Source organism: Archocentrus centrarchus, unplaced genomic scaffold (assembly GCF_007364275.1).
Source record: "Archocentrus centrarchus isolate MPI-CPG fArcCen1 unplaced genomic scaffold, fArcCen1 scaffold_24_ctg1, whole genome shotgun sequence".
Lineage (NCBI taxonomy): Eukaryota > Metazoa > Chordata > Actinopteri > Cichliformes > Cichlidae > Archocentrus > Archocentrus centrarchus.
In genome coordinates this window covers 229,791-255,755 of record NW_022060254.1, presented here as the reverse complement: position 1 = coordinate 255,755, position 25,965 = coordinate 229,791, and the positions used below count along the sequence as shown (strand labels likewise).

General features: G+C 40.8%; 1 protein-coding gene across 1 annotated transcript in view; it reads left to right on the top strand.

Moving 5' to 3' along the window:
- LOC115775611 (IgGFc-binding protein-like) overlaps nt 1–25,965 on the top strand; it is a 57,039-nt gene that overhangs the window by 23,496 nt on the left and 7,578 nt on the right. Inside the window, exons 37-71 of the mRNA XM_030723079.1 lie at nt 1,065–1,258; nt 1,348–1,489; nt 1,781–2,025; nt 2,358–2,506; nt 3,105–3,233; nt 3,363–3,501; nt 3,773–3,914; nt 4,155–4,351; nt 4,553–4,691; nt 4,950–5,066; nt 5,449–5,573; nt 6,571–6,716; nt 7,156–7,299; nt 7,429–7,536; nt 9,376–9,545; nt 10,547–10,749; nt 12,093–12,237; nt 12,868–13,115; nt 16,397–16,574; nt 16,948–17,056; nt 17,427–17,521; nt 17,796–17,972; nt 18,903–19,111; nt 19,198–19,342; nt 19,448–19,545; nt 19,670–19,816; nt 19,908–20,072; nt 20,227–20,354; nt 20,706–20,977; nt 21,063–21,271; nt 24,338–24,482; nt 24,623–24,870; nt 24,960–25,089; nt 25,184–25,385; nt 25,641–25,802. Coding sequence (XP_030578939.1) covers nt 1,065–1,258; nt 1,348–1,489; nt 1,781–2,025; nt 2,358–2,506; nt 3,105–3,233; nt 3,363–3,501; nt 3,773–3,914; nt 4,155–4,351; nt 4,553–4,691; nt 4,950–5,066; nt 5,449–5,573; nt 6,571–6,716; nt 7,156–7,299; nt 7,429–7,536; nt 9,376–9,545; nt 10,547–10,749; nt 12,093–12,237; nt 12,868–13,115; nt 16,397–16,574; nt 16,948–17,056; nt 17,427–17,521; nt 17,796–17,972; nt 18,903–19,111; nt 19,198–19,342; nt 19,448–19,545; nt 19,670–19,816; nt 19,908–20,072; nt 20,227–20,354; nt 20,706–20,977; nt 21,063–21,271; nt 24,338–24,482; nt 24,623–24,870; nt 24,960–25,089; nt 25,184–25,385; nt 25,641–25,802 — 5,701 coding nt within the window. The remainder of the gene's footprint in view (nt 1–1,064; nt 1,259–1,347; nt 1,490–1,780; nt 2,026–2,357; nt 2,507–3,104; nt 3,234–3,362; nt 3,502–3,772; nt 3,915–4,154; nt 4,352–4,552; nt 4,692–4,949; nt 5,067–5,448; nt 5,574–6,570; nt 6,717–7,155; nt 7,300–7,428; nt 7,537–9,375; nt 9,546–10,546; nt 10,750–12,092; nt 12,238–12,867; nt 13,116–16,396; nt 16,575–16,947; nt 17,057–17,426; nt 17,522–17,795; nt 17,973–18,902; nt 19,112–19,197; nt 19,343–19,447; nt 19,546–19,669; nt 19,817–19,907; nt 20,073–20,226; nt 20,355–20,705; nt 20,978–21,062; nt 21,272–24,337; nt 24,483–24,622; nt 24,871–24,959; nt 25,090–25,183; nt 25,386–25,640; nt 25,803–25,965) is intronic.

Sequence of the window (25,965 nt, the reverse complement as noted above, 5' to 3'; positions counted from 1 at the left end):
ATAGTGTGAAGTGCTTTATATGACTAGAGTACACAAGAAATGTAGTAATAACTGCAGTTATTTCTTTATAACATGAATGCAGTCTTGAAGAACAGATCATTTAGCTGCATTCTGCAGTTTAAAAGACATGTACAACTGAATATCATCTGCGTAGCAATGGTATGTGATGCCTTCAAAGTTGTTAAGGATGTGTCCAAGTGGAAGCATGTATAGAGCAAACAGGATTGGTCCCAGGGCTGAGCCTTGGGGCACGCCACAAGATAGGGTAGCAGTGGAGGACATAAAATTAGTGGAAGCAACTAAGAAGCTCCTCTGAGTCAGATAAGAAGACAACCATTCAAGAGCTGACCCAGAGATACCAACACAAGTTCTAAGTCTCTCATTCAGGATACCATGATCAATAGTATCAAAGGCAGCTGAGAGATCCAAAAGTACAAGAAGTGAATATTCACTTGCATCTCTACGCGTTAAAATATCATTTGAAGCTTTAAGAGGAGCAGTTTCAGTTGAGTGCATCTGGCAAAACCCAGACTGAAATTGATCTAAAATATTATGAGCAGTTAAAATTTCTATTAGCCGGTTGGCCACCACTTTTTAAAAATTTTGGAGATGAAAGGCAGTTTTGAAATTGGCCTAAAATTCTGAAGGAGGGAAGGGTGAGTCAATATTTGAAGAGTGACATGTTTGTAAGATGGACAACACTCAGATCAGCAAAAAAGTCTTCCTGGGGCAGAGTTTGTTGTACCCGGCACCACTTGTTTGTTCAGGAAATGGTATCTGCTCAGGATCTGGTAATCTTCATTCTTTCTGCACGTTCAGAAACATGTGTCAACAAGTGTCAACATGACAAACTATGTGCTGTTTCATTTATAGTTCAGCCAACAACTCCTCTGCCACCAGTAACAACCCCTGGACCAACTACACCTAAACCAAGTACATCCAAGCCACCAAGTAAGACATGTTTTATCAGATGTTTTTTCAGTGACATTTCACTCAAGAACTTGTGAACTTTTTCTTTTCCATTCCTGCTCATATTTATGTTGCATCATATTCTTTCTCCACAGACCCCTGCCCTCCTAACGCAGAGTATATTGAGTGTGGTCCAGCTTGTATTCCCACCTGTATGGAACCCTCCACCAACTGTTCTGGCTCCTGTATCAGTGGCTGTTTCTGCAAACCAGGCTTTGTCTTCAAAGGAAGTCGTTGTGTGCCACTGGAAAAATGTGGCTGTTTAGATGACCAAAATAACTATTATGAGGTCAGATATCCTAGTTAGTACTGTATACTGTGTACATTTTCTGACTTATAGTATACATTCTCAGTATTGACTGTGTTCATTTTATCCAGCCTGGTGAGGTTGTGTTTGGAGACGGCTGCACAAAGCTGTGTCACTGTGCAGGGAACTACACTTTGGAATGTGTTGACAATTCCTGCGATCCCACTGAAGAGTGTCGAGAGATTAATGGTGTTGCAGGCTGTTATCCTAAAGGTAATAATAATGTCTGATATTTTATCAAAGAATTTGTATTGGAACTTGTTCCTTTAATATGTGTAATTTGAGCAATGGAGGGTCTAGCCACACCTGAAGACAACAGTTTTTGGAGCTGTGCTTAAACATGATTCAACAAATACTGTGTAATAAATTAAATCTAAATACATTACGTTATGAAGTTGTAAGTTGATAGTTTCCAGCGGTGAGATTAATACACCCTGTAAATTACTTAATTGAATGTCTGAAATATTTGGAAAAAAAAATTGCTCACTTACAGTTTCCCCTCAGGTACATCCACTTGCATAGCATCTGGTGATCCACACTACACCACTTTTGACAAACGCAATTACAACTTCATGGGCAACTGCAGCTATCTGATGTCTAGTCCATGCAATGACACAAGTGTGCCATACTTTGAGGTCCATGCTGACAATGAAAATCGGTATAACACGCCAACCGTCTCATATGTGAAGGCTGTCCATGTATATGCACACATGATGAAGATCTCCATTCTCAAAGGTGGCACTGTGCAGGTAAGAAATGGGAGGAGGAACCCTCGTATTCTGCATGTATTCCTGTTTTGCAGTTCAAAAACAGTCACACTCTTAGAAATTTCTCTCCCCAACCAGTTACAGCAGGTCATTTCAGCACTGATTTAATTCGAAAATTATATGAATATAACATATAAAATGATAAAAATAAAAAAAAGTTCTTATTGTGTATGGATAAATGGGAGAAATAAACAGGCTTTCCAATGGTATAAGGTCTATTGCTGTTTTTGCATTGTTAGAACAAAGTACGAAAGACAAATTTCATTACTTTTTTGGTGCTAAATTTATTAATCATCCCTTCTTTTCACATACAGGTTAATGGGACCAATGTCAACCTGCCACTCTCCCCGGCCCCTGGTGTTTCTGTGTTCAAGTCAGGAAAACACTACACTGTCTCCATGAACTTCGGTGTGACTGTTCGCTATGATGGAAACCACTTCATGGACATCAAAGTGATCAAAGAGTGAGTGAAGACCAAAGTCATGTTTTCATTATGAAGAAAAATTCTCTGAATAACTACTTGTCCAGAAATCCACATCCATACTAACGGGACTAAAAACATATTTGGACTTTTGATGTAAACTGAACATGACTCTTTCGTGTGTAGGCAGTAATAAGGTGCTAAAAGGCAGAACTGAATGGCACAGCAGCTGCTAGCATAGAGAATATCAGCAGATATTGAAAGTGTTTTTGTTTTTATCCACATGGGAATGTGACAAGTCATGGAAACATAAGTAATGACAAATTTACCAATCTATCATCTGATGTGGATGTGTGATCTTTTCAAAAGCCTCCATTCCTGCCTGTCCACACTCAATCCAATCCAAGACTTTTCAGTCTAAAACGGAGTCAACAGAATTTCCAGTCTCAGAAGTGCAATAATGTTGGAACTGTGCAGATGCTCGGCACAAGTTATTAGATTCTCATTTTAGTGTGAGGTTCAGCCTAATGTTGAAAATGAAGCAGCATTTGGCTGGAATTAAAACAAGTTGCAAGGCTGAATGAATTGTTACTCTTGCTTCCACAAAACTGTGACGTGCTCATTTTCCTGTAATCTGCAGCTATCAGAACAAGCTGTGTGGACTGTGTGGCGACTATGATGGAAATACTAAAGATGACTTCCGCAAACCAGATGGAAGCTTGGCTGCCAATGCCAATGACTTTGGACACAGTTGGAACACGGATCCCGAGTAAGAATTACATAAGATACAAGCGTGTACCAACACTTCAAATCCTTTTTTTCCTTTTAGAAATGTTCTCATTATATGCACCACTGACAAAAAGACAACATTTTTTATGCTGAACATTTGTCTTGACAGATGTAATAAGAAACCCAACACTACCATCCCCGGGTGTGATGAAGAAGACCGGGAACTGTATGAAAGCTCTGGTTATTGTGGCATTCTGCTGGACAAAAATGGCCCTTTTTCTGTGTGCCACCCAAAAGTCAACCCCAATGTATGTACATGTAGATTAGTACATAGAGTATAGTACAGTATAGTGAATTTATGTATGTAAATGTGTGAACACAATGCACCAACTTAATGATAAAGGTGTATTAAATGAAAGACTAGCTTCTGTTGACACATCATAAGTTATTGTATGTATTGAGCTTGATTGTAGAAATATGGGTAACAGATATGAATGTGAAGCACATCTTTTGAATTTCTGCTTTTAGTTGGTGCATCGTAATATTAAGCATCATAACAAACTAATGTTTTGTTCTCAGAATTACTTCAAGGACTGTGTCTTTGACTTGTGTGAGCTGGATGGAGCCAAGCCCATTTTGTGTGAAGCCATTGAAGCCTATGTCAATGAATGCCAAGACCGTGGGGTCAGCATTGGACAATGGAGGAATGAAACTTTCTGCCGTGAGTGCTGGAAGGACAAATGATCTAATTTAGTCCTGTATTCATAAAACATATTTAGCTGAAAACAATCTTGGCTGAGCAGTTGGGACAAAATCACACAAAAAGCTTTATGTCAGTTCAAAAATGATCTTTAAGTATTCTTGTGAAAAGCTGTCATTCCGAATCACTAGACTCTCTTAATATTTCCAGCACATACTTTTATTCCCTGTCACTAACTTCAGCCTTTTGTGGTCTCCTTAGCACTAAGCTGCCCCCCCAACAGCCACTACGAACCCTGTGCAGATCCTTGTCAGGAGACATGTTTTGGAAGACCCCCCTCCTGCGCTGGTCCGTGCTCTGAGGCCTGTGTGTGTGATCCCAGCTACGTCCTGAGTGCTGGCAAGTGCATCAAGGAGGACTCGTGTGGCTGCAAGCACTCGAACGGTCAATATTATGAGGTACAGTCTGATAGACCAGCAGTGCATGATTTATGTGTGTCAGGTCACTTTTACTTTTGTGGGCAAATGCCACAAAATTCCAAAAGAAAACTGTCATGTGTTTATGAGCTCTCCAAAACAACACTTTCATGCATAAAATAATTACAAACAATCAAGTGTGTGCACTATGCTGAACTGTCACTTTTGTTGTGCATCTCTCAGCCTGGAGAGGAGTTTTTTGAGGAAGACTGCAAGCAAAAGTGTCGGTGTGATGCTGCCGGCATTACCTGTGAACCCTCGGAATGTCCCCCGATGCACGAATGTAAACTCCAGGATGGAGAGCTGGGCTGCTATCCCACTGGTATGTTTGTATTTTTAGATCCAAAATGAGTAAAGCTTTGCCTGTTACATTCTAATTGTTACATGCATTTCTTAGTAACACAAATCATAGAATCATCGAATCATAGATTCGTTGCTTTTCTTTAGGAAAGAAAAGCAACGAATCTGCTTTTCTGTCTAATCTGTCTACGCTTATTGAATAATTGTTTTACAGTGAGTTCAGCTGTGCTTTAGTCTTGTGATCCTGATGAATCCAGGCTCTTTGTTCCCTTTTTCTCAGGCTCCCAGGACTGTGTAGTCTCTGGGGATCCTCACTACAACACATTTGACAAGAAGTACTACAGTTTCATGGGAACTTGTACTTACACGCTGGCCAGAACCTGTAGGAATAGTACAGGTATGCACACATTTTTCATTGGTTTCTCTTTATATTTTTTCTATTTTTGAAAGACTTGCCACACCAAACCCACAGATCAGTTGACATTTAAATGAGTTAAATGAGTATCATCCATTCATTACCATGATCAGTTCACTACAATTACAGGACAGGTTCAAACAACCATAGAACATTAGGCTGCTCCAGGCAACATTTGTACACTGAATCATCAGGAAGCATGACACATATTGTTTCATTCACACATTTGCTGAAAGAAGAAAACACTGAATGTCAATGGTGCTTTGTATGCTAATGTAAAGAACAGAATATGCTAATATCTGCCAATACTCACCTCTAATATAAACACACAATATTTCTGATTGCTGTGGTGTTCCCTATGCAGGTCCTTGGTTCTCTGTGGAGGGAAAGAATGAGGAGAGAGGAGTTGCAGGAGTGTCATACCTGAGAAAACTATATGTGACAGTGAATGGAATCACTGTGATCCTGATGAAGGCCAGGAGAACACTGGTCAGTATATAAAATCAATTACTTCCATTATCTGTTATAGTTTCTGTGTTTCGGCAAAACGTGTGCCTATACACGTGCCACACACGCCAGCTGTATCATCACCATGTATGTCTTAATCCGGTGTGAAATCCTACTGAAATGACAGAGCTGTGCAAAAGTCTTGATCTGTCCCTCATGTCTTCCAAGCCCAGACTTTCTTGTAATTTTGAAAGTGGTCTTAAGCAATAGTTCTGCAGGCTTCCTGAGGGTCTTTCAACGTTTTTGAGGACACAAGCTGCTTTTTCACTCATTTTCAGTCCAGTTATTGAGCCTCACCATTTTCAGAGGAGTGTTTTTGTCTCTTTCTTTGTTAAGCTTCTTAACACTGATCTATGAAGCTTTGTTAAAAACATAAGAAGCCCTAACTCAAGGGATGAACTAGTGTTGTGTCTATGTATAACGGGCGAGTCCTTGAATTGAATTGAACAACTTAACAAAGAACTAATCTGAAATAATATCTTTAGGCACTTTGTTACTAACAGCCTGTCACAAAACACATCTGTTCCCATTTCATTAGTTGAATTTATGAAAATGCCAAAGATAACACAGTTAATAAAACTACATATTTGTGCTGTGTTGAAGAATAAAGGTGGTCTTTCAAGCTTATTAAAACTGTATAAACAATGTTTGTGCCTTATACGCTGTATTTCCACGTACATTTGCACATTTCAATTAATTGCTACACCTGTTTCCTGTTTTCCTGGCAAAATATAAAAAAAGAGGGGTGGCTCAAGACTTTGACGCAGTACTGTACATCTCAAAGTCTGTGCTTGTTCTCCTGATCTTTTTATTTTGTCTCACTCTTGTGTCTTGACTTTTGCTTTTTTCAGTGACAGACTCAGACAGAAATAGATCCACACTCTTCCTCCAGTTTTACTCACTAAGCTGTCCACAAATCAGAGGTTTACACCATCTGTTTAATGTCTTTCTATCATCTTTTTCTTCATCACTAAATCAGGTGAATGGACAACGGGTGGCTCTCCCCCACTCCCCCTCTCCTCTCATGTCTGTTAGTCTTGCTGGTCAGTTCATCACCCTTCAAACATCTTTTGGCGTGAAGGTGCGTTGGGATGGAAACCATTATGCCCAGATCTCAGTTCCCAGGTTGGTATAGAGGTTTGTTTGAACTGCATTGACATTTTAGGAAGCTCCTTGTTTACTTATATATCGGCAATGCTCTTTTTATTTGAAAAGTGGCATCACATGTGCATAAAATACAGCTGAGCCCTGTTTCCATCATTTTTTTTTTGACTCCAAACGCAACTATGACATAATGATCTGAAAAGAATCTGACAGATAATTCGATCTGAACTGCTGAATGTCACGAGCTATTTTATGTCTGTTGTGAAAAGTTCTTGAAACAATAGCAACTGTCCATTTGTGCAAGTTGCAATTCAAAGATGGTGGAGTTATGCTACTTTTACCAAACAGTGATGATGCCCTGGCCTACTGCATCAGAGATTCTTGCATTCTCTTCAGTCTTTTCTAGAGTGACATTAAAGGGCTAAACAACACCTTGTAAATATTGTCTTTGTCCCTCCAGCTCCTACTTTGACCAGATGTGTGGCCTTTGCGGTGACTATGATGGGAACCCAGACAATGACTTTACTAAACCCGATGGCACCGTGGTAGGAAATGCCAATGATTTTGGGAACAGCTGGCAGACAGAAGAAGATGAAGATGACTTGTGAGCTCAAACACATGTATCTCTTTGTGTCTCTCGTTTCCTATGGTTCCGTCTTTTGTTAACCTACTGTCGGAGTCTCTCTGACGTATTGAAGGGAATGCCACTGTGTTTTGTGTTTGTATTGATCAGCTGCACCCCAGGAACAAAGCCTGACCCGGACTGCGACCCCGACTTGGAGGCTGAAGTAGTAAAACCAGACAAATGTGGTAAAATTACAGACCCTGCTGGACCCTTCCGGTAAGAATCTAGAACTCATGTGCTTTGGGTTACTGATCTGCTTAAACTGTTGAGATTCCTGGGTTTTTACAACTTTTTAGGGCCCGAGCGCAACCTGTGCGAAGGCCCTATTGTAATTGCTTTGGACATTCAAACAAATGAATTGCTTTTTTTTTAAGGGCCTAAACATGCTCAAAAACTCTTGAAATTTTGCACACGTCAGGTCTGGTGAAAATTTAAGTATTTTAATGGTTTCAGGCATGGCCCTTTCAAAATGGCTCTACAGCGCCACCTTTAGTTCAATTCCCTCTGCTGTGTTTCACGTACATGTATGAAATTTGGTACACATATGTAACATGTCCAGACGAACAATAAAGACCACACGGTCCAATGGCCTAAACCCAACAGGAAGTCCGCCATTTTGAATTAAATGGTTGATTTTAGCCATTTTCTGCCCTTATACTTTCTCTAATAACTCAGAGGTTTTGGATGTTATCAACTTCATATTTGTTTTGTCTTGTCTACACAGCAGGGGGAATCTAAATTTCAAAAATGGTGAGTTTTCACCAGAGGGCGTGGCCGTGACACCACAGTTAAGTTTGATCATTCGCCAGGAAAATTTGATTGCTGCTCGTTCAAACCTGCATTATCCAATCTGGATCAAACTTCTGCCTCTAGACGATTATTCCAATGTTCTCATTTTAATGAATTGGGAAGAGAGCCTCAGCATTCATCTGTGATTAAAAGAACATAAAATCTTTGAAATCACCAGTTGAAAGTCATCGAAAATGACTGTTCCAAAATAGGGTCTAAAAAGGTTTGTTTTTCCTTAAAGGTGCATACAGAAGTGTATATATATATATATATATATATATATATATATATATATATATATATATATATATATATACACTTCTGTATGCACCTATATATATATTAGGGGTGGGACTTTAACGCGTTAATTTCGATTAATTAATTACGGGGAAATTAACGCGTTAAAAATTTTAACGCATTTTAATCGCACTTTGCACCGTGGAACGTTTCTCAGTGCGCGAGTTCCCGGCATACAGATTATATCGACGCACAATGTCCAAATTAGGGGCCGCATCCTGCCAAGGACCCGGCCCACGTCTTTCGCAGCCCACGAACACCACAAAGGCCGGAAGTGAGCAGCTAGCCTTCATATCAGCTGCCGTCACCTCTGCGTAGCTCATGTCGCCTAGCAACCGTGAGTGCGAAGCACAGCTGTGTAAAAGCAGCTGTTAAACGGAGAACGAACTTTTTCTCCTTTTTGTGGTTTAATTTTAAGTCTGTAATTCAAAATAAGCTGTTAAAACAAGCATAACATATTTCAACATCAAGGAATACAGCTGAGAGAATGATTAATTTCCAACTATAACAAGTGAGACATTAATGTTGAATAAAACTATTCAGTTATGATGCTTAACTTTAATTTCAGTTGTTTGCTTATCACAGGAGCACTTCCACCCTTCGTTGGTCTGTGTAGTAGACTGGTGGGAAAATAAACAAAATTTTGAAGTTTAAGCTTATGTATATTGATTCATTCATCAACTAAACTTAAATTAATATTTCTCATGTCAAATATTGAAATGCGATTAAAATGCGATTAATTTCGATTAATTAATTACAAAGCTTGTAATTAATTCGATTAATTTTTTTAATCGAGTCCCACCCCTAATATATATATATATATATATATATATATATATATATATATATATATATATATATATATATATATATATATATATATATATATATGCTTGATGGATAAATTCATGGACTGTGCATAGGGGCCTTATCCTCCCTAAACTGACTGAGGGTTTTTCTCTGTTTCAGGGAGTGTATCAATGTAGTTAATCCCACGCCATTCTTCCAAAGCTGTGTGTATGACATGTGTCAGTTCAATGGCCAGCAGCACGTGCTGTGTGACCAGCTCCAGGCCTACACTGACGCATGCCAGAGTGCTGGAGCCAACGTCTACCATTGGAGGACTCCTGACTTCTGCCGTAAGTTCTCACTAGTTTAATAAGATGAACCTTCTTTTTTGGAAGAGGATTATTTGTTGTCTTTGTTTCGGCATCAGGTATGCTTTGTGAACACCATAAACTGTATCTAAAAGATAGACATAGTCACTGTGACCTCACCTAGGCTTGCCAAAGCTTCATTCTTTGGAAATTGTCTTCATGTAACTAAAACATTTTACACCCTGCTCCACAAAATTGTAATTTACATTTATAATCCTAAGTAAGTACCTTTCAAGGAGGAGAAGTTAGAATACCCAATAATGCAGTGCACACTCCTGATCCTGCTGCGTTAATGTGTGAACAACGCAGGAAATATTGTCTGTCCTTTTCCATTGAGTGCTTTTATGGTAAAATATTTTTTTTTCCCTCTAAAACTGCCGAAAGCTTCCCCCCTTTTCTTAAAGTATATACAACCATACATTTTTAGGCAGAGAAAATTCCACCCCAAAAGTGACATGTAAAGTTTGGGAACTTGCACCATATGTGGTGGGCTGTATCATGATGTATAAAATAAGTTTCCTTGCACTTCCTTTGACAACAAATGTGTATGTTTTTGGCTAATTCTAATTCTCAGATGTCTGTGGCATCTTTAAGACTAGATATTTATAGTTTTAAAAACAATTGGTAAATGAAATGTTTTGGTTCTGTGGGATGATGACAGATGATAAATTAGAATTTGAAAATCTAAAGTGCTTTTAGAGAATAAGATGGAATAGACAATGGCTAAATTAGAAATGGGTGACTTCACCTTAAACTGGTATTACTGGAACAGAAGAAAGCCCAACATTCATGTCATCCTACCTACATCCTAATGTTTATCCTTTCATTTATGTCTTAATTCTAGTATCTGTTCCTCTCTATCCTGCCCTTTGTTTGATTCATCCTAGTGCCCCTCCATAATCAATGAATCGCTCCTCTTCTACTTTGCCCTTTGTCTACTGTTGTTCCCTCTCACTATTTTATATCCCCGTTTGTCCAAACAGCCCTGGCCTGTCCTCCCAACAGCTCCTACTCCCTGTGCGTGAGTTCATGTCCTGAGACATGTCTTGGTGTGGTCGGACCACATGGCTGTGAGGACGTCTGTGTGGAGGGTTGCGAGTGTAACCCTGGCTTCATTCTCAGCGACGCCAAATGTGTGGCATTGAGAGACTGTGGCTGTGTGGACACTAGTGAAACCTATCATCCTGTAAGTGCAACCAGCTTCCAAGAAATGTTATTTTTCCAAAACCAAATTCTGTCTATCCTTTAAATGTGCTAATCTCATACTGACTTAAAGAAAGAAAGAAAGAAATTGCACTCCCCTTGGTCCTAGCATACCTGATAGGGGAGCATCAGCTATCCTCCAGTGCAAACCTCTTTGGTCTCTTTCGAAGTAGCTGTTTTTAAAATACCATCTTAATGAAAGCTGGTGATGTCCATTCAAATATAACTTTCCACCACTGATCCACTACAATGTCCATTAAAGTCTTAAAATTCCTCTCCTTCATGTATAATACCTAGCCATGTACAAGGCTTTACTTCACAGCTGGCTGACAAGGGGCAGCCTTGCTGAATGCCCTGTTCAACCTTGACCAACCGACTCAGACCTCCACTCACCTTTAACAGACATGTGGCACTATTGTACAACATTTTAACAAGTTCAATGCCAAACTTTCTAAAACCAAAAACCAGATAACATTTTATACAAATATTCATGAGCCACGCTTTCAAAAGCTTTTTCCTGCTCCATGGATACTACTCCAAATCAGAGTACTCCCAGCTTGCTCAATTTCAAAACTTTTGTAAGAGAGAGATTGTCAAAGATTGATCGTCCAGGAACACAATGATGCTATAATAGAATCCAAATAGAGTTTCTGACAATTTGCTGGAATCATAGCAATCAGTTTATCGTCTTTTAATTACGGCCTTTGTCTTAATAATACAGCCTTAGTCAAAATAATTCAGCCTTATTCAAAATAATTCAGCCTTAGTCAAAATAATTCAGCCTTATTAAAAATAATTCAGCCTTATTCAAAATAATTCAGCCTTATTAAAAATAATTCAGCCTTATTAAAAATAATTCAGCCTTATTCAAAATAATTCAGCCTTATTCAATATAATTCAGCCTTAGTCAAAATAATTCAGCCATAAAAAAATTCAGCCATATCAAAAATAATTCAGGCTTATTATAAATGGTACAGCCTAATTACACATAACTTAAATTTACTTAAAGGATAAAGCCCTGTAAATTACACGTAGTTACGGCCTAAGGGTGGACCGTAAAAGAAAGCGTTACCGTTGGTGCTGATTAGACCTATGGAGAATAAATGCTTTGAGATTATTTATAGAGTTCCATTAAAACAAAAACTTAAAAGGGAGTAGATCTTCTGGAAACTGGAAACTGTGTCAAGAAAACACCTGATTTTCTTTGTGCCTGTGGAACTTTAGACAAAGGCAATTCTTAAAAAAATATATTCATAATTGACTGTACATGAGAGCATTACATGACAGTATTTCTGATATTTTTTGCATTGTGTGTATGTTTGTTAGGTGGGTGATGACTGGTACTTGGAGGGTTGTGAACAAAAGTGTATGTGTCACAGTGGAGGTCTGATACAGTGTCATAACACCAGCTGTAAACCAACCACTGAGAGCTGCCAAATGCATGATGGAGAATATGAATGCCGCCCTCTGGGTATGTAAATCACACAACCTCACACACACCTGAAGGTTATCAATTATGTTAAACAATTCTGAGTGAAATATCCATCTTATATAAAGGCCCTGAAAACTTCCTTATGTGAGTGTGATAGAGAAAAAACTTCATAAATGGGTCAATGTCAGGTTGCAGTGTGAAGTGTTTAATGTGACTGATACCTTAAATGCACTAAATAAATGTAGTCAATTTATCTTTAGGAACCAGTATTCCAAATTTCTGGCATTTCTATTTATGTGATTAGTTTTAACTGAGTTTGGGAACATTACTGTACAGCACAAAAGTAAGACAAAAGTACTGCCAAATATCTAATATGGCAGCACGTTTAAGTGCAGATGTACATTTATGCACAAACTAAAGAAGATATTTTGCAGGTACTAATGGAACAAGATGGATAATTCACAGTTAGCTGTTAGACTAACAACTTCAGGAGACAAGCTACACACTTCTAACTTCTCAGTCATCATGTCCTGTCTCTGTGCCTCGCTGTTCACAGACTTGTCAGCAGAATAGTACAGAACGATGGACACAGTACATCTGCAACTTGACTTTGTTTTACTGCCTACAGATTTCTGTCTGTTAAATTAACTCCCTACATTTCTTTTTCAGGAAATGGTATCTGCTCAGTATCTGGTGATCCCCACTACACAACCTTTGATAAACAGACCCACCATTATATGGGTGCTTGCTCCTACACCCTGACCAAACCCTGCAATGTCTCTTCTGGCTTGCCGTATTTCACTGTGAACACCCAGAATGAGCACAGAGGAAGTAATAAGAAGGTTTCCTATGTGAGGGCTGTGGTGATCATTGTGAATGGTGTCACTGTAATCCTTGGCAAGGGACGCACGGTCCAGGTATTTTACTTGTGACACAGATGATTCTTACAGTCGCTGATAGAGTATACAGTATCTCTGTTTGCTATATTAATCTCTACCAAATTCAGCCAGTACTGAGTGAACAATTCTAAGGCCAGTACGACCAACCTGGGCTATAGGGATAAGAAACACCTGGGAGACTTTCCATAATCAGGCTTGAGATTTGGAGAAACTGCAGGAAAAATTTAACAATTCAGCAGATTCTCTACCAAATCTGATACAACAGAAGGAAAATACAATAATGCTACATCTATAGTCTTAGTCATGCAAGGCAGCCTCCTCATTGAATGTACCACAAACGGCAAACTCCCAAAAATGAGTTTTAATAATGAATTCAGTCCTAGAAAAGGTGGAAATCGTTCATAATCTTAATTTGCTACCTGCTGCATCTGTATACCACCAGGGTGGACTTGGTGGAAGAGTTTTCTGTATGTATGTGTGTGTGTGTGTGTGTGTATGTGTATGTATATACATACACACACACACACTGCTCAAAAAAATAAAGGGAACAGTCAAATAACACATCCTAGATCTGAATGAATGAAATATTCTCATTGAATACTTTGTTCTGTACAAAGTTGAATGTGCTGACAACAAAATCACACAAAAATCATCAATGGAAATCAAATTTATTAACCAATGGAGGCCTGGATTTGGAGTCACACACAAAATTAAAGTGGAAAAGCACACTACAGGCTGATCCAACTTTGATGTAATGTCCTTAAAACAAGTCAAAATGAGGCTCAGTATTGTGTGTGGCCTCCACGTGCCTGTATGACCTCCCTACAATGCCTGGGTATGCTCTTGATGAGGTGCGGGTGGTCTCCTGAGGGATCTCCTCCCAGACCTGAACCAAAGCATCCGCCAACTCCTGGATAGTTTGTGGTGCAACATGATGTTGGTGGATGGAGCGGGACATGATGTCCCAGATGTGCTCAATCGGATTCAGGTCTGGGAAACAGGCGGGCCAGTCCATAGCTTCAATGTAGGGCTGCAACGATTCATCGATTAACTCGATTAAATCGATTCTAAAAATTTATCGACACAAATTTACTGTGTCGATGCTTCGTTTAAACTCTGCAGCGCTCAGCTGTCTCGGTGTAAGCGGCGCTCCTCACTAGCATTAGCAGCATTAGTGCTGACGTTTTTTTGTGGGTTTATTGGGGGCTGGCAAACCAACATAGAACTGCATTACCGCCACCTACTGGACGGGAGTGTGAATCACTCACGTATACACAAGCACACATTCTAAAAAGCTCTCCGTCGCTGCGATGGATTTCATTTAACACAGAGTGGATCATCACTAGAGTTGCCACCTGTCTCGTAAAATACAGAACCCCGTATGTTACGGGACTCCGTGGAATACGGCTCGGTAACATGCCGTGTTCCGTACTTTACGGGACGGGTGGCAACTGTCGCTGACATGCATTTCCACGCCTCCACTGCTCTCTGTGTGTGTTGTGCTCGCTGAGAATTTCAGCTGCTATTTTTGTCTTTACTTCAGCTGTAGCTACCAGAACTGGTTTGCTAGCGAGCGCGGGCCATTAGCACTAGCGATGGTTCGGTACCGGAAGGCCCGCCCCCCAGGACCGAGGGGCTCCTTCAAAATATTTTTATACTTTAATCCCTTATTAGTGACTAAATATAGACCTGCAGTAGAAACGTCTTTTCGAGAATGCTTGTGAATACAAAGCATTACACCATTACTCACACATGCGCCATGGCTCCCGCAGCCACTAGTTTTTCAAAACACTCATAGCAGGCAGCGGTTTTAACTGCGCAAGCGCAAAGAGGCGAAGCTGTGACGGTGAGCTCAAGTAGTGAAAAAGGAAACGTTTTTCCAGCGTCCAAAACAGCAGCTTTTTCTTTTAGTAACCACCATTAAATCTGTGAAACAGCTGGAGGTCCTTCATCAAGCACCTGATCAGCAAGTGTTAAGGTGAAGAAAAGAGAACTTTGTAGCTGCTCCATTCACCGCTGTTTGTTCACATGGCGAGAAACTGCATTACGGAAGTTAAAATATGCAGATAAACTGTTAATAAAAAAAAGTATTTCTTATCCGATTACTCGATTAATCGCTGGAATAATCGATAGAATACTCGATTACTAAAATAATCGTTTTATGCAGCCCTACTTCAATGCCTTCATCTTGCAGGAACTGCTGACACACTCCAGCCACATGAGGTCTAGCATTGTCCTGCATTAGGAGGAACCCAGGGCCAACCGCACCAGCATATGGTCTTACAGGGGGTCTGAGGATCTCATCTCGGTACCTAATGGCAGTCATGCTACATCTGGCGAGCACGTGGAGGGCTGTGCGGCCCTCCAAAGAAATGCCACCCCACACCATTACTGACCCACTGCCAAACCGGTCATGCTGAAGGATGTTGCAGGCAGCAGATCGCTCTCCACGGCATCTCCAGACTCTGTCACGTCTGTCACATGTGCTCAGTGTGAACCTGCTTTCATCTGTGAAGAGCACAGGGTGTCAGTGGCAAATTTGCCAATCCTGGTGTTCTCTGGCAAATGCCAAGTGTCCTGCACAGTGTCGGGCTGTGAGCACAACCCCCATCTGTGGACGTCGGGCCCTCATAGCATATGGAGTCGGTTTCTAACCGTTTGTGCAAACGCATGCACATTTGTGGCCTGCTGGAGGTCATTTTGCAGGGCTCTGGCAGTGCTCCTCCTGTTCCTCCTTGCCCAAAGCGGAGGTAGCAGTCATGCTGCTGGGTTGTTGCCCTCCTACGGCCTCCTCCACGTCTCCTGGTGTACTGGCCTGTCTCCTGGTAGTGCCTCCAGCCTCTGGACACTACGCTGACAGACACAGCAAACCTTCTTGCCACAGCTGCACTACGGGAGCCACTTGTGTGTGTTGTAGAGTCTGTCTCATGCTACCACAAGTGTGAAAGCACCACCAACATTCAAAAATGACCAAAACATCAGTCAGAAAGCATAGGTACTGAGAGGTGGTCTGTGGTCCCCACCTGCAGAACCACTCCTTTATTGAGTGTGTCTTGCTAATTGCCAATAATTTCCAACCTGTTGTCTGTTCCATTTGCACAACGGCATGTGAAATTGATTGTCAATCAGTGTTGCTTCCTAAGTGGACAGTTTGAATTCACAGAAGTTTGATTTACTTGGAGTTATACTGTGTTGTTTAAGTGTTCCCTTTATTTTTTTTTGAGCAGTGTATATAATAAGCTATGTTTTTCTGGCGATACTATTTCAAATATATTTGTCTAATCTCTGGCTGTTTTCAGGTCAACGGTACTGTAGTTGTTCCGCCTGTCACCTTCATCAGTGGAGTTGAAATCTACTTGAGTGGAAAGTTTGTTATCCTGGAGACATCCTTTGGTCTGAGGGTGCGTTTTGATGGTAACCACCATGCTGATGTCACTGTGCCAAACTCCTACAAAGGTCTACTTTGTGGCATGTGTGGTAAGAATCAGTGCAATTTATTAGTGGTTCCCCCTTCCCAGCAGTTGTTATTTATTATTTGCTCCAACCCTAATTATCAGGTGAATCAAAATGCTTTCTTTCAGACAGGACATTGACTGTAAGTGATTCTGTGTTGACACTAAACTGTTCAACTGCTATTCATCTTTTCAGTATCTTTTATGTTTTTGGTTTTGTTTTGTGTAGTTCCAGTTTATGTTTCATGCTTTTTTCAGCATGTTTCAGAGATTACAATCGCTGTATACTGCATGGGATGTTGGTCCTTCCAGTGAGGGGATCAGCTATCAGAATGGGGGAAATGAACAGATTCAACTGAAAATGTTACAGCTGCATCAACTGTCTGTTGTCCTGACAGGAAATTTCAATCAGAACCCCAAAGATGACAACTTGAAAGCAGACAATACACTAGCTGCTAACACCAATGAGCTGGGAGACAGTTGGCAGGTTGCTGACCCACGTCCTGAGTGAGTCACATGACAGAAAACAGAACAGTCTGTTATTAGAGACGCAACTTCATTGCTTGTCTTTGTCATATTCATTTCTTCATTACTATGGCAACAACAGTTGTCTCTGTCACTCCTACTTTATTGATTAGCTATTTTTGTTTTTTGATTGCCATTCAGCTATTTCTGCATTAATCTAGAAGCCAGAGCTCATTCGCTCACTAAGATTTCTACTGTGATCATATTCAAGTAAATATTGATGTCAAACTTCAAGTTCTTATCAGAACTTCTCCTGCACTTGTCACTTGCAAATGTCGCACTTGGAATCACCACACACAAACATGTGAAATGGCTTTACTCCATTCTAATCAATTCTCCCACCTCCTCTCAGCTGCACTGATGGTACAGAAGATGAAGCCTGTGATAAAGAGGTGGAGGAGGATGCCAAGAAGCCCACCAGCTGTGGCATGATCACTGATCCCAATGGTATACATATGCACACGCATGCACGTACAACCACACACACAAAATGATGAATGTACATTGCTGATCTCAGCTAATTTACACTGTATGTGTACACAAAGTGCATTATGTTGAGATACCTGACCAGCCATTCTACTTTATATGCCCAATGTCATCATAACTAATAGTCTAATGTATCTAATGCTTGACAATATGTTGAAAATGATCCCTGAGTAAAATTTGTTTCTCTCACACTCACTTCGACTACATCTTGCTCTATCTTTGAATTTAATCTCAGGAATCTTTAAGTCCTGCCACTCCATTGTACCCCCCGAGCCATACTTCACAAATTGTGTATTCGACATGTGTGCCACTGGAGGTCAGACCGTGGCTCTGTGCCAGGCCATAGAGAGCTATGCTGACATATGTGCTGCTGCAGGACTCCCCATCGAATGGAGAAACAATACCTTCTGTCGTGAGTTTTGTTTGTCTTTGTGTGTGTAAAGAAAACAAACACAGTATTTCATCTTATTGCTACCAAATTTATTACTACAGTAACAATAATAGTATGTGGTGTTTTCCTGATGAACCTGTACCTTCATTGGGGTTTTAGGAATGGAGGGTTTTTTGTGTGTGACTGAACTGTTCCCAGAGTAAAATAATTACCTTTTTAGTTGTTCTGATGCTCATTAACTTGAGTTCACCTAAAAGTGTCATAATGTTAGTATTAGCTTTGAAAAGAATGGGGTGCTTTTGCCTTTCAATCCAGATTCACTTTGTGGAAGAATAAGTAACAAAATGATCCTTTTAAATGTAAAAATTGTAGTGTAATGTAGTAAAATGCTCACGAGCTGTTCAATACACCCAGGATATCTGCTACTTTCTCTTCTACTAGTAGTGAAGGATATGCTAGTTCATATCTACTGTGTATTAATACTGTGCATGCCAAAGGTTGCATAGACTTGATTTTAGAAAAGTACTGTAGCTAAGGAATAATACTGCATTATGAGAAAAAAAATGAAGGTTTTGGATCCACAAAAACAACAGATACAACAGATCTTTCAGACCCTCTGAGCTGACGCATTTCAAGGAAATTACCAACATTTTGGAAACTGTTTTCTGTTTGCTTGTTTTTTCAGTAGAAGAATCCTGGTGAAAATAGTGCAATCTAGATTATTTATTCCTACTGATCTCGCTTTCTCTGGGTTACATCTTTCACAATCACACCCATATAAGTCTGCTGGGAGCACCAAAACTGTTCAGCTCAAGGACCTACACTGGTTCAAAGAGAAATGATCAAATTTGACTATTTGGCTGGGATACAGCTGCACATATGTTATCAGTATTGCTATAATACAGTTCCTGAATATAAAAACAGGCTTCATTTTCAAATGTCTGTCTCCAGCTCTGAGGTGCCCCACAGGCAGTCATTATACCTCATGTGGACCTGCCTGCTCTCAGCCCAGCTGTCAGAACCCTGCAGGCCCTGGTGGCTCCTGCAATCTGCCCTGTGTGGAGGGTTGCATCTGTGACACTGGCCTGATCCTCAGTGGAGACAAATGTGTCCCACTCAGCGAGTGTGGATGTACTGATGATGATGGAATGTACAGGCTGGTGGGTGTGCTTTGGTAGACCTTCATTTTTGCAAGAAAATGTTTTTTATCTTATTGTGTTTTAAACTTGTTTATGTGCACATTTAGCTTGGAGACACTTGGTTCACAGATACTGACTGTTCAGAGCGCTGTATGTGTTTTGGCAATCACAACATCACCTGCGAGCCTTGGCAATGCAGCCCTGCACAAGAGTGTAAAGTGGTGGAAGGAGTACTAGGCTGTCACTCTAGAGGTAAACTGAACCAAGGCCTGGATAATCAAAGAGTCACTTCAACTGAAGCTGTGTCAACATTATGTATATTTTTGATCTTTTACTGAGTTTCATATCCTATATCAGGCAACGGAGTGTGTCATGTAGCTGGAGATCCACACTACTACACTTTTGATGGTGTAATGCATACATTCATGGGAACCTGCACATATACTCTGGTGGAGGTATGGAATGAGTTTAACTGCATCCTACATTACTTCATATAAAACTGATGGATTTTCCTGTGGTGCAGCTTTGACTTTTGAAAAGGATTCTGAAATTTAAAAAAATCTTTTTTTTTTTTTAAAGGTGTGTAATGCCACCCAGGTCACTCCCTTCAAAATAGTGGCTAAGAATGAGGAACGTGGCCAACCGGAAGCATCCTATGTTCGCTCTGTGAAAGTCTACCTGTCATCTGACACTGTTGTTGAGCTGCAGAAGAGCCGCAGAGTTTTGGTATGCAACATAATTTATGATTTACGGATATTCAATTACATCTGCTTAAAAGAGGCAATAAAATACTCTTTTGTTACTTTTCTGTGCTTAGTTGAATGAACGGCGGGTGCGGACCCCAGTTTCCATTGACTTGTTTGGAGCCAAAGTGATAACCAGTGGATCCTACAGTCTGCTGGACACAAACTTTGGTCTCCAGGTGAAATTTGATGGAGTGCATCACCTAGAGATCACAGTTCCTGGAGAATACTATGACAAGGTCGGTCAAGTCAGATAAGAACTTAAAAGGTTACAAATTTTGTATGATCATAATGGTAGTTGTAGTTGCTTGTGCCATATTGCATGCAACCTTGTGGAGGTTCTTCAGCACATGAAACACTGCAATAACCTTGTTCCACTGACCTCTTCTTCAGGTGTGTGGCATGTGTGGGAACTACAACCAAAACCCATCTGATGATAATCTGATGCCCAACAAGAAACCCGCTAAGGATGTCATTGAACTGGGCAACAGCTGGAAATCCGATGGAGACAGTGATGCCGGGTCAGTGGCTAACAATTAAATGTGACTCCATAGTAGTGGTTTACACATTCACCTAACAAGGGAAAGATTCCTGGTTAAATCCCAGGAATGTATACACACAAATACCCAGTTTTGAAAAACTGTTTATTTGATTAAATCATAAGAGTTGTCGTATCGTTGAACTCTAGATACCTCCTGAACAATATTTTTTAACCCTTCAATGTTAATTAACATTTACAAAATATATTGGTTACCATTATTAATCAAATACATGCTGTTCACATTGGGTAAACTACATAATCTGGAACTAATTAAGCAGTTCAGTCACACAGACTGCAACAGTCTGATTAAACCATCCAAACATCTCTTCAGTTGTCAGCCAGACACTCGTCCGGACATCCACCCAAACTGTAACGCAGAAGAAGAGAAGCTGTTCGAGGCTCAGTGTGGTGAGGTCATTCTCTCCGATCGCTTCAAGCCCTGTCACTCTCTAGTGCCCCCTGAGGTTTTTCTGGGTAACTGCATCTATGACATGTGTGAGTATGATGGCATGCAGGCTACACTCTGTGACAATGTGGAGGCGTATGCTCAGGTCTGTCAGAGCGCCGGAGTCACCATCAGCTGGAGAAACAGCACCTTTTGCCGTAAGTTACAGTGAGGCTTCAATGAAGAAAAGATCCTAATGTGATACCTCTGATTTTCTTACCTAATTCTCTTCCCTCTCTGCAGCCCTGCCCTGCCCTCCTAACAGCCACTACTCAGACTGCACAGCCCCTTGCCCCCCCACATGCTCTGACCTTTTCCCTGTCTTCTGCCACCTTCCTCCAACTACCTGTGTCGAGGGCTGCCAGTGCAATGCTGGCTACGTCCTTAGTGACGGCAAATGTGTTTCTCTGGACCAGTGTGGCTGTCTGGACTCAAACAGAGAGTACCACGATGTGAGTGTTGCACTGCCCATACTGCCACAAGTTGATGTTTTTCAGTTATTCAGTATTAGAACATCCTGAAATCAAAAGCACATGAAGGTTTTAAGGACTGAGTAATCAGATGAGCTTTGTTATCAAGGGGTGTAGGAAGGAGTTTACTATTGGGGGGGACACATATTGGAAACCTGACAGATCCGTAAATACTTGGACAAACCACCAAACAAAATGGCTTGAGTCTTTTATGAAGCATAATGACCATGTCATCCCAGGCTGTAGGGCTTACTTTATCAGCTGGCCGCAATGGTACTAGTACAAAGGAGTATTAGGGCCACATTGAGGGAAAAAAAAAGTTGTGCATTTTCAGAATAAATTCAAAATTTTGAGAAAAAATTCTAAATGTGCAGATTAAAGTCGTTTCAAGTCAAACAACTGCCACGACACGTCTGTTATAGGGGTGGCTGTAGCTCAGTAGGTAGAGCAAGTCACCTACTGATCAGAAGGTCAGTGGTTCAATTCCTGGCTACTCCAGGCTACATGCCAATGTATCCTTGGGCAAGATACTTAACCCCACGCAACCCCACGCTCTCCGACGCAACTGTCGGAGTGTGAATGTGTGTGAATGGTAAATAATTAAAGCACTTAGCTTAGTTAATATGGAAGTGCTTGTATGAATGGGTGTGCATGGGTAAATGTAAACGTGTTGTGTAAGTGCTTTGAGTGCTCTGATTGAGTAGAATTGGTTTTAGTAACAAGGAAATGATTTCTCTTTTAGTACAATGTAGCGATAAGTATGAGGACGTTAATGAGAAAGTGCAGAAAGCTGCATCTGCTCAGAAGGAAAAACCACACAAACTGGCAATGGTTAGATGGAAGGATGGCCGCACCTTCATACAGTACAGAAGGGACATGTAGAACCACAAGACACAATAACACAGCTGATCAAGTTGTTTCTACCCAAGGCATTTTGTAGAGAGTATAGCAGCTGTGGCCGTTATTTGACTTGAAATGACGACTTTGACGATTTTGACTTTATTCTCATAATGCTCAATATGATTTATTTTTTTTCTCAATGTGGCCTTCACACTCCTTCATATACTAGCAAGCTAAATATTTCAGCAGCACAAAAATAATTTATTAACGCACAGAAGCTCCGTTCCACTGTGGAACGGTTTGCAGCCGAGTGTGAAGCGGCCGGTATGAGAATCAGCACCTCTAAGTCTGAGGCCATGGTCCTCAGCCGGAAAAAGGTGGAGTGCTCTCTCCGGCTCAGGAACGAGTTCTTGCCTCAAGTGGAGGAGTTCAAGTATCTCGGGGTCTTGTTCACGAGTGATGGGAGAAGGGAGCGGGAGATCGACAGGCGGATCGGGGCTGCCTCTGCAGTGATGCGGACGCTGCACCGGTCTGTCGTGGTGAAGAGAGAGCTTAGTGTAAAAGCGAAGCTCTCGATTTACTGGTCGATCTACGTTCCTACCCTCACCTATGGTCACGAGCTTTGGGTAGTGACCGAAAGAATAAGATCGCGAATACAAGCGGCAGAAATGAGTTTCCTTTGAAGGGTGGCTGGCCTCTCCCTTAGAGATAAGGTGAGGAGTGCGGCCATCAGGGAGGGGCTCAGAGTAGAGCCGCTGCTCCTCCACATCGAAAGGAGCCAGTTGAGGTGGCTCGGGCATCTGATTAGGATGCCTCCTGTCCGCCTCTTAGGTGAGGTGTGCCGGGCCTGGCCCACTGGGAAGAGGCCCCGTGGGAGACCCAGGACACGCTGGAGGGATTATATCTCTCGGCTGGCCTGGGAACGCCTTGGGGTCCCTCCGGATGAGCTGGAGGAGGTGGCTGGGGAGAGGGAAGCCTGGGCTTCTTTGCTTAGGCTCCTGCCCCCGCGACCCGGCCCTGGATAAGCGGAAGAGAATGGATGGATGGATGGATGGCACAGAAGCTCAAAGTTTGATTTTTTTTTTTTTTTTTAATTTTGGTCGAAAACATTTAATAATGGTCAAAAATGCACTTATGTAGGCTGACTGGCAACAGAACTGGTTCTTTAATTAAACAACGTTCTGACATGAAAGAATCCTCACAGATAATGTAATGAACAAATTATTCACTTTTTAATATCAGCCTTAAGTTAAAAAAAAAGCTATTGAAATATGCTTATTCAGTTTGAAACTCTAATCTAATAAATCAAAATAAATATCAATTAATATAATAATAACCAAAAGAAATAAATAAAAGTGATACCTCGTACATTTAATAGACAAGTTGTGTGCCTCTTTACAGACCTGCGTTTAGCCAAAAAAAAGGTTAAAAACATTGTCCTAAGCAGAAGAGCCAAAATGTTTTTTCCGCCTCTCATTTGAAATTCATTGCAAATTGACTTCTTGTCCAATAAGTAACCTTTATCCTATGTATGAAAGTAAACTGACAAACAAGCCATATTCATGGTAACATTCCCGACAGACCGTTTTACCTCATTCAAAGTTTCTGATTGCTGTCTCTGGAGCCGTTCAGAGGGGGGCGGGGGCAGCGTTGTGGCATGACACTATGTTGCGCCTTCAAAATAAAAGCACGCGAGTTAAAAATCTTTCTCCGCAGTGTAATTTTTGGGTGGGAGAAATGCGCCTGTCTCCAATATTGGGGGGGACACATCCCCCCCATCCCCCCCTGGTTCCTATGCCTATGTTTGTTACAGATATTTATGAAGACAAAAACAAAATCTATGTTCTATACTAATAGGTATAGTTCCTGCTTAACAGTCTGGTACAGTTTCCCTATAGCAGGGGTTGATTTACTGTAGCTTTATTCTCTGAAGTTCAAGGCTCAAAAGTATTCATAATATTGTGGAGGCTCTCAATTTTCCTTAAAAATAAGTCATATTATTAGTAGTTGGGGGAAAAAAGCAAATAATTTAAGCCATGTCTTTAGGAATGAGCATAAAGTTGAATCACAATATTACTGTATTTAAAACCTTTTCATTAAGTCCAGGTGTAACCAATGATATATAGTCACACTGGTGTGTGTGTGTGTGTGTGTGTGTGTGTGTGTGTGTGTGTGTGTGTGTGTGTGTGTGTGTGTGTGTCTGTGCAGGTGGGAGACTTGTGGCTAACAGATAAATGTAGTGAGTCATGTACCTGTAACCCTGGAGGGGAAATTACATGTGAGGACCACAGCTGTAACTCTAACTCAGTGTGTGCCCTGGACAAGTACGGAAACCTGTACTGCAAACCCATCAGTGAGTCCACCACTCTGGCACACTTGAATTACTTTAAATCTTATGGAAAAGTGGCAACAAGTCTTTTTGTCTTTTATTTATTTATTTATTTTTACCATAAACTAATATGATCATTCCTTTTACATTATCACCCTTTCTAGAGTTTGATAAGTGCAGCATCTCTGGGGATCCTCACTACCAAACATTTGATGGTTTCAAACATCACTTCCAAGGTCCCTACACCTATGAACTTACTTTGGGCCACAACTTGCCAAGCTACATGACACCCCTGGTAGTGAGGGGAAAGAACATTAGACGTGGAGGGAACAAGAGGGTATCATTCCTGGACCAGATGCACATTGATGTTTACGGTGTCAATGTTAAGTTCCTGCAGAAGAAGACTGTCCTGGTCAGCTGTGTTTTTGTTTCATGAAGTAAAGGATTTTATCCATTTCTTAGAGTAAAAATGACACAATACACGTATTTTATCTCCTTTAGGTGAATGGGGAGCGTGTAGCACCTCCCCTCACACCAGTTGATGGTTTGATCATTACAATGAACTCCAGGGATGTCCAGCTCACCACTGACTTTGGACTAACTGTACGCTTTGATGGCAACAGTCGAGGAGGTAAAAGAAGAGGAAACTTCTGTCCAAGCCCTTCTTTGGCTTTTGTATGGATCTGTTAATTTTCCTCTGTTGTCTCTCTGTTTTTGTGTATTAGAAATCATACTTCCCAGTACTTATAAGAACTCTGTCAGAGGACTATGTGGGAACTATGATGGCATCACCAGTAATGAGTACATGAAGCCAGACGGAAAAGTGGTCAGGGATCTGAATGAATTTGGAGAAAGTTGGAGGGTCAGTGACCGACAGGGTGATGGACTTAGGATCTCAAACCTTCCTATTACTGTCCATGCCATCAGGTATGACCATTACCAGGGACACTGCTTCAACTATGAATACATATTCTAGAGATTTTTAAGAAAAAAAAATTGAAATGACATTTTATACTCCACAGTGGATGTATTATCAAAGAAAATTGTCTTGTGTTCTGATAATAAAAATAATTACTACAACTTTACACTTATCCTACAGTGTGAAACCTCAGTGATAATTAAATTTCGGTTTAGACATAGCAATTTTAACAACAGTGCCATTTTCCTTTTGTCTGTCTCTAGGCGAGAGGTGGAAACTGATCCAGATTCAGGATTTGAAGTATCAGACTGCTCTCAGTCAGAGCTTAATGACTACAACAGCGTGACTCAGTGTGGAGCTCTGTCTGATTCCAATGGGCCATTTGCTGCCTGTCATGCCACTCTGCCACCCAAAAACTACCAGGAGTAAGTAGTCTGCATTTTATGGAGGGTGTGTGTGAAATGTCCTCTGGAAACAATTTCAGCACAATGTTAACTTGAGCATATACAATTAAAGACATGATACACATGATTAAATCTTTATGAAATGCATATGTGTAAGTTAGCAACTTTTGCTTATGCTCATTAT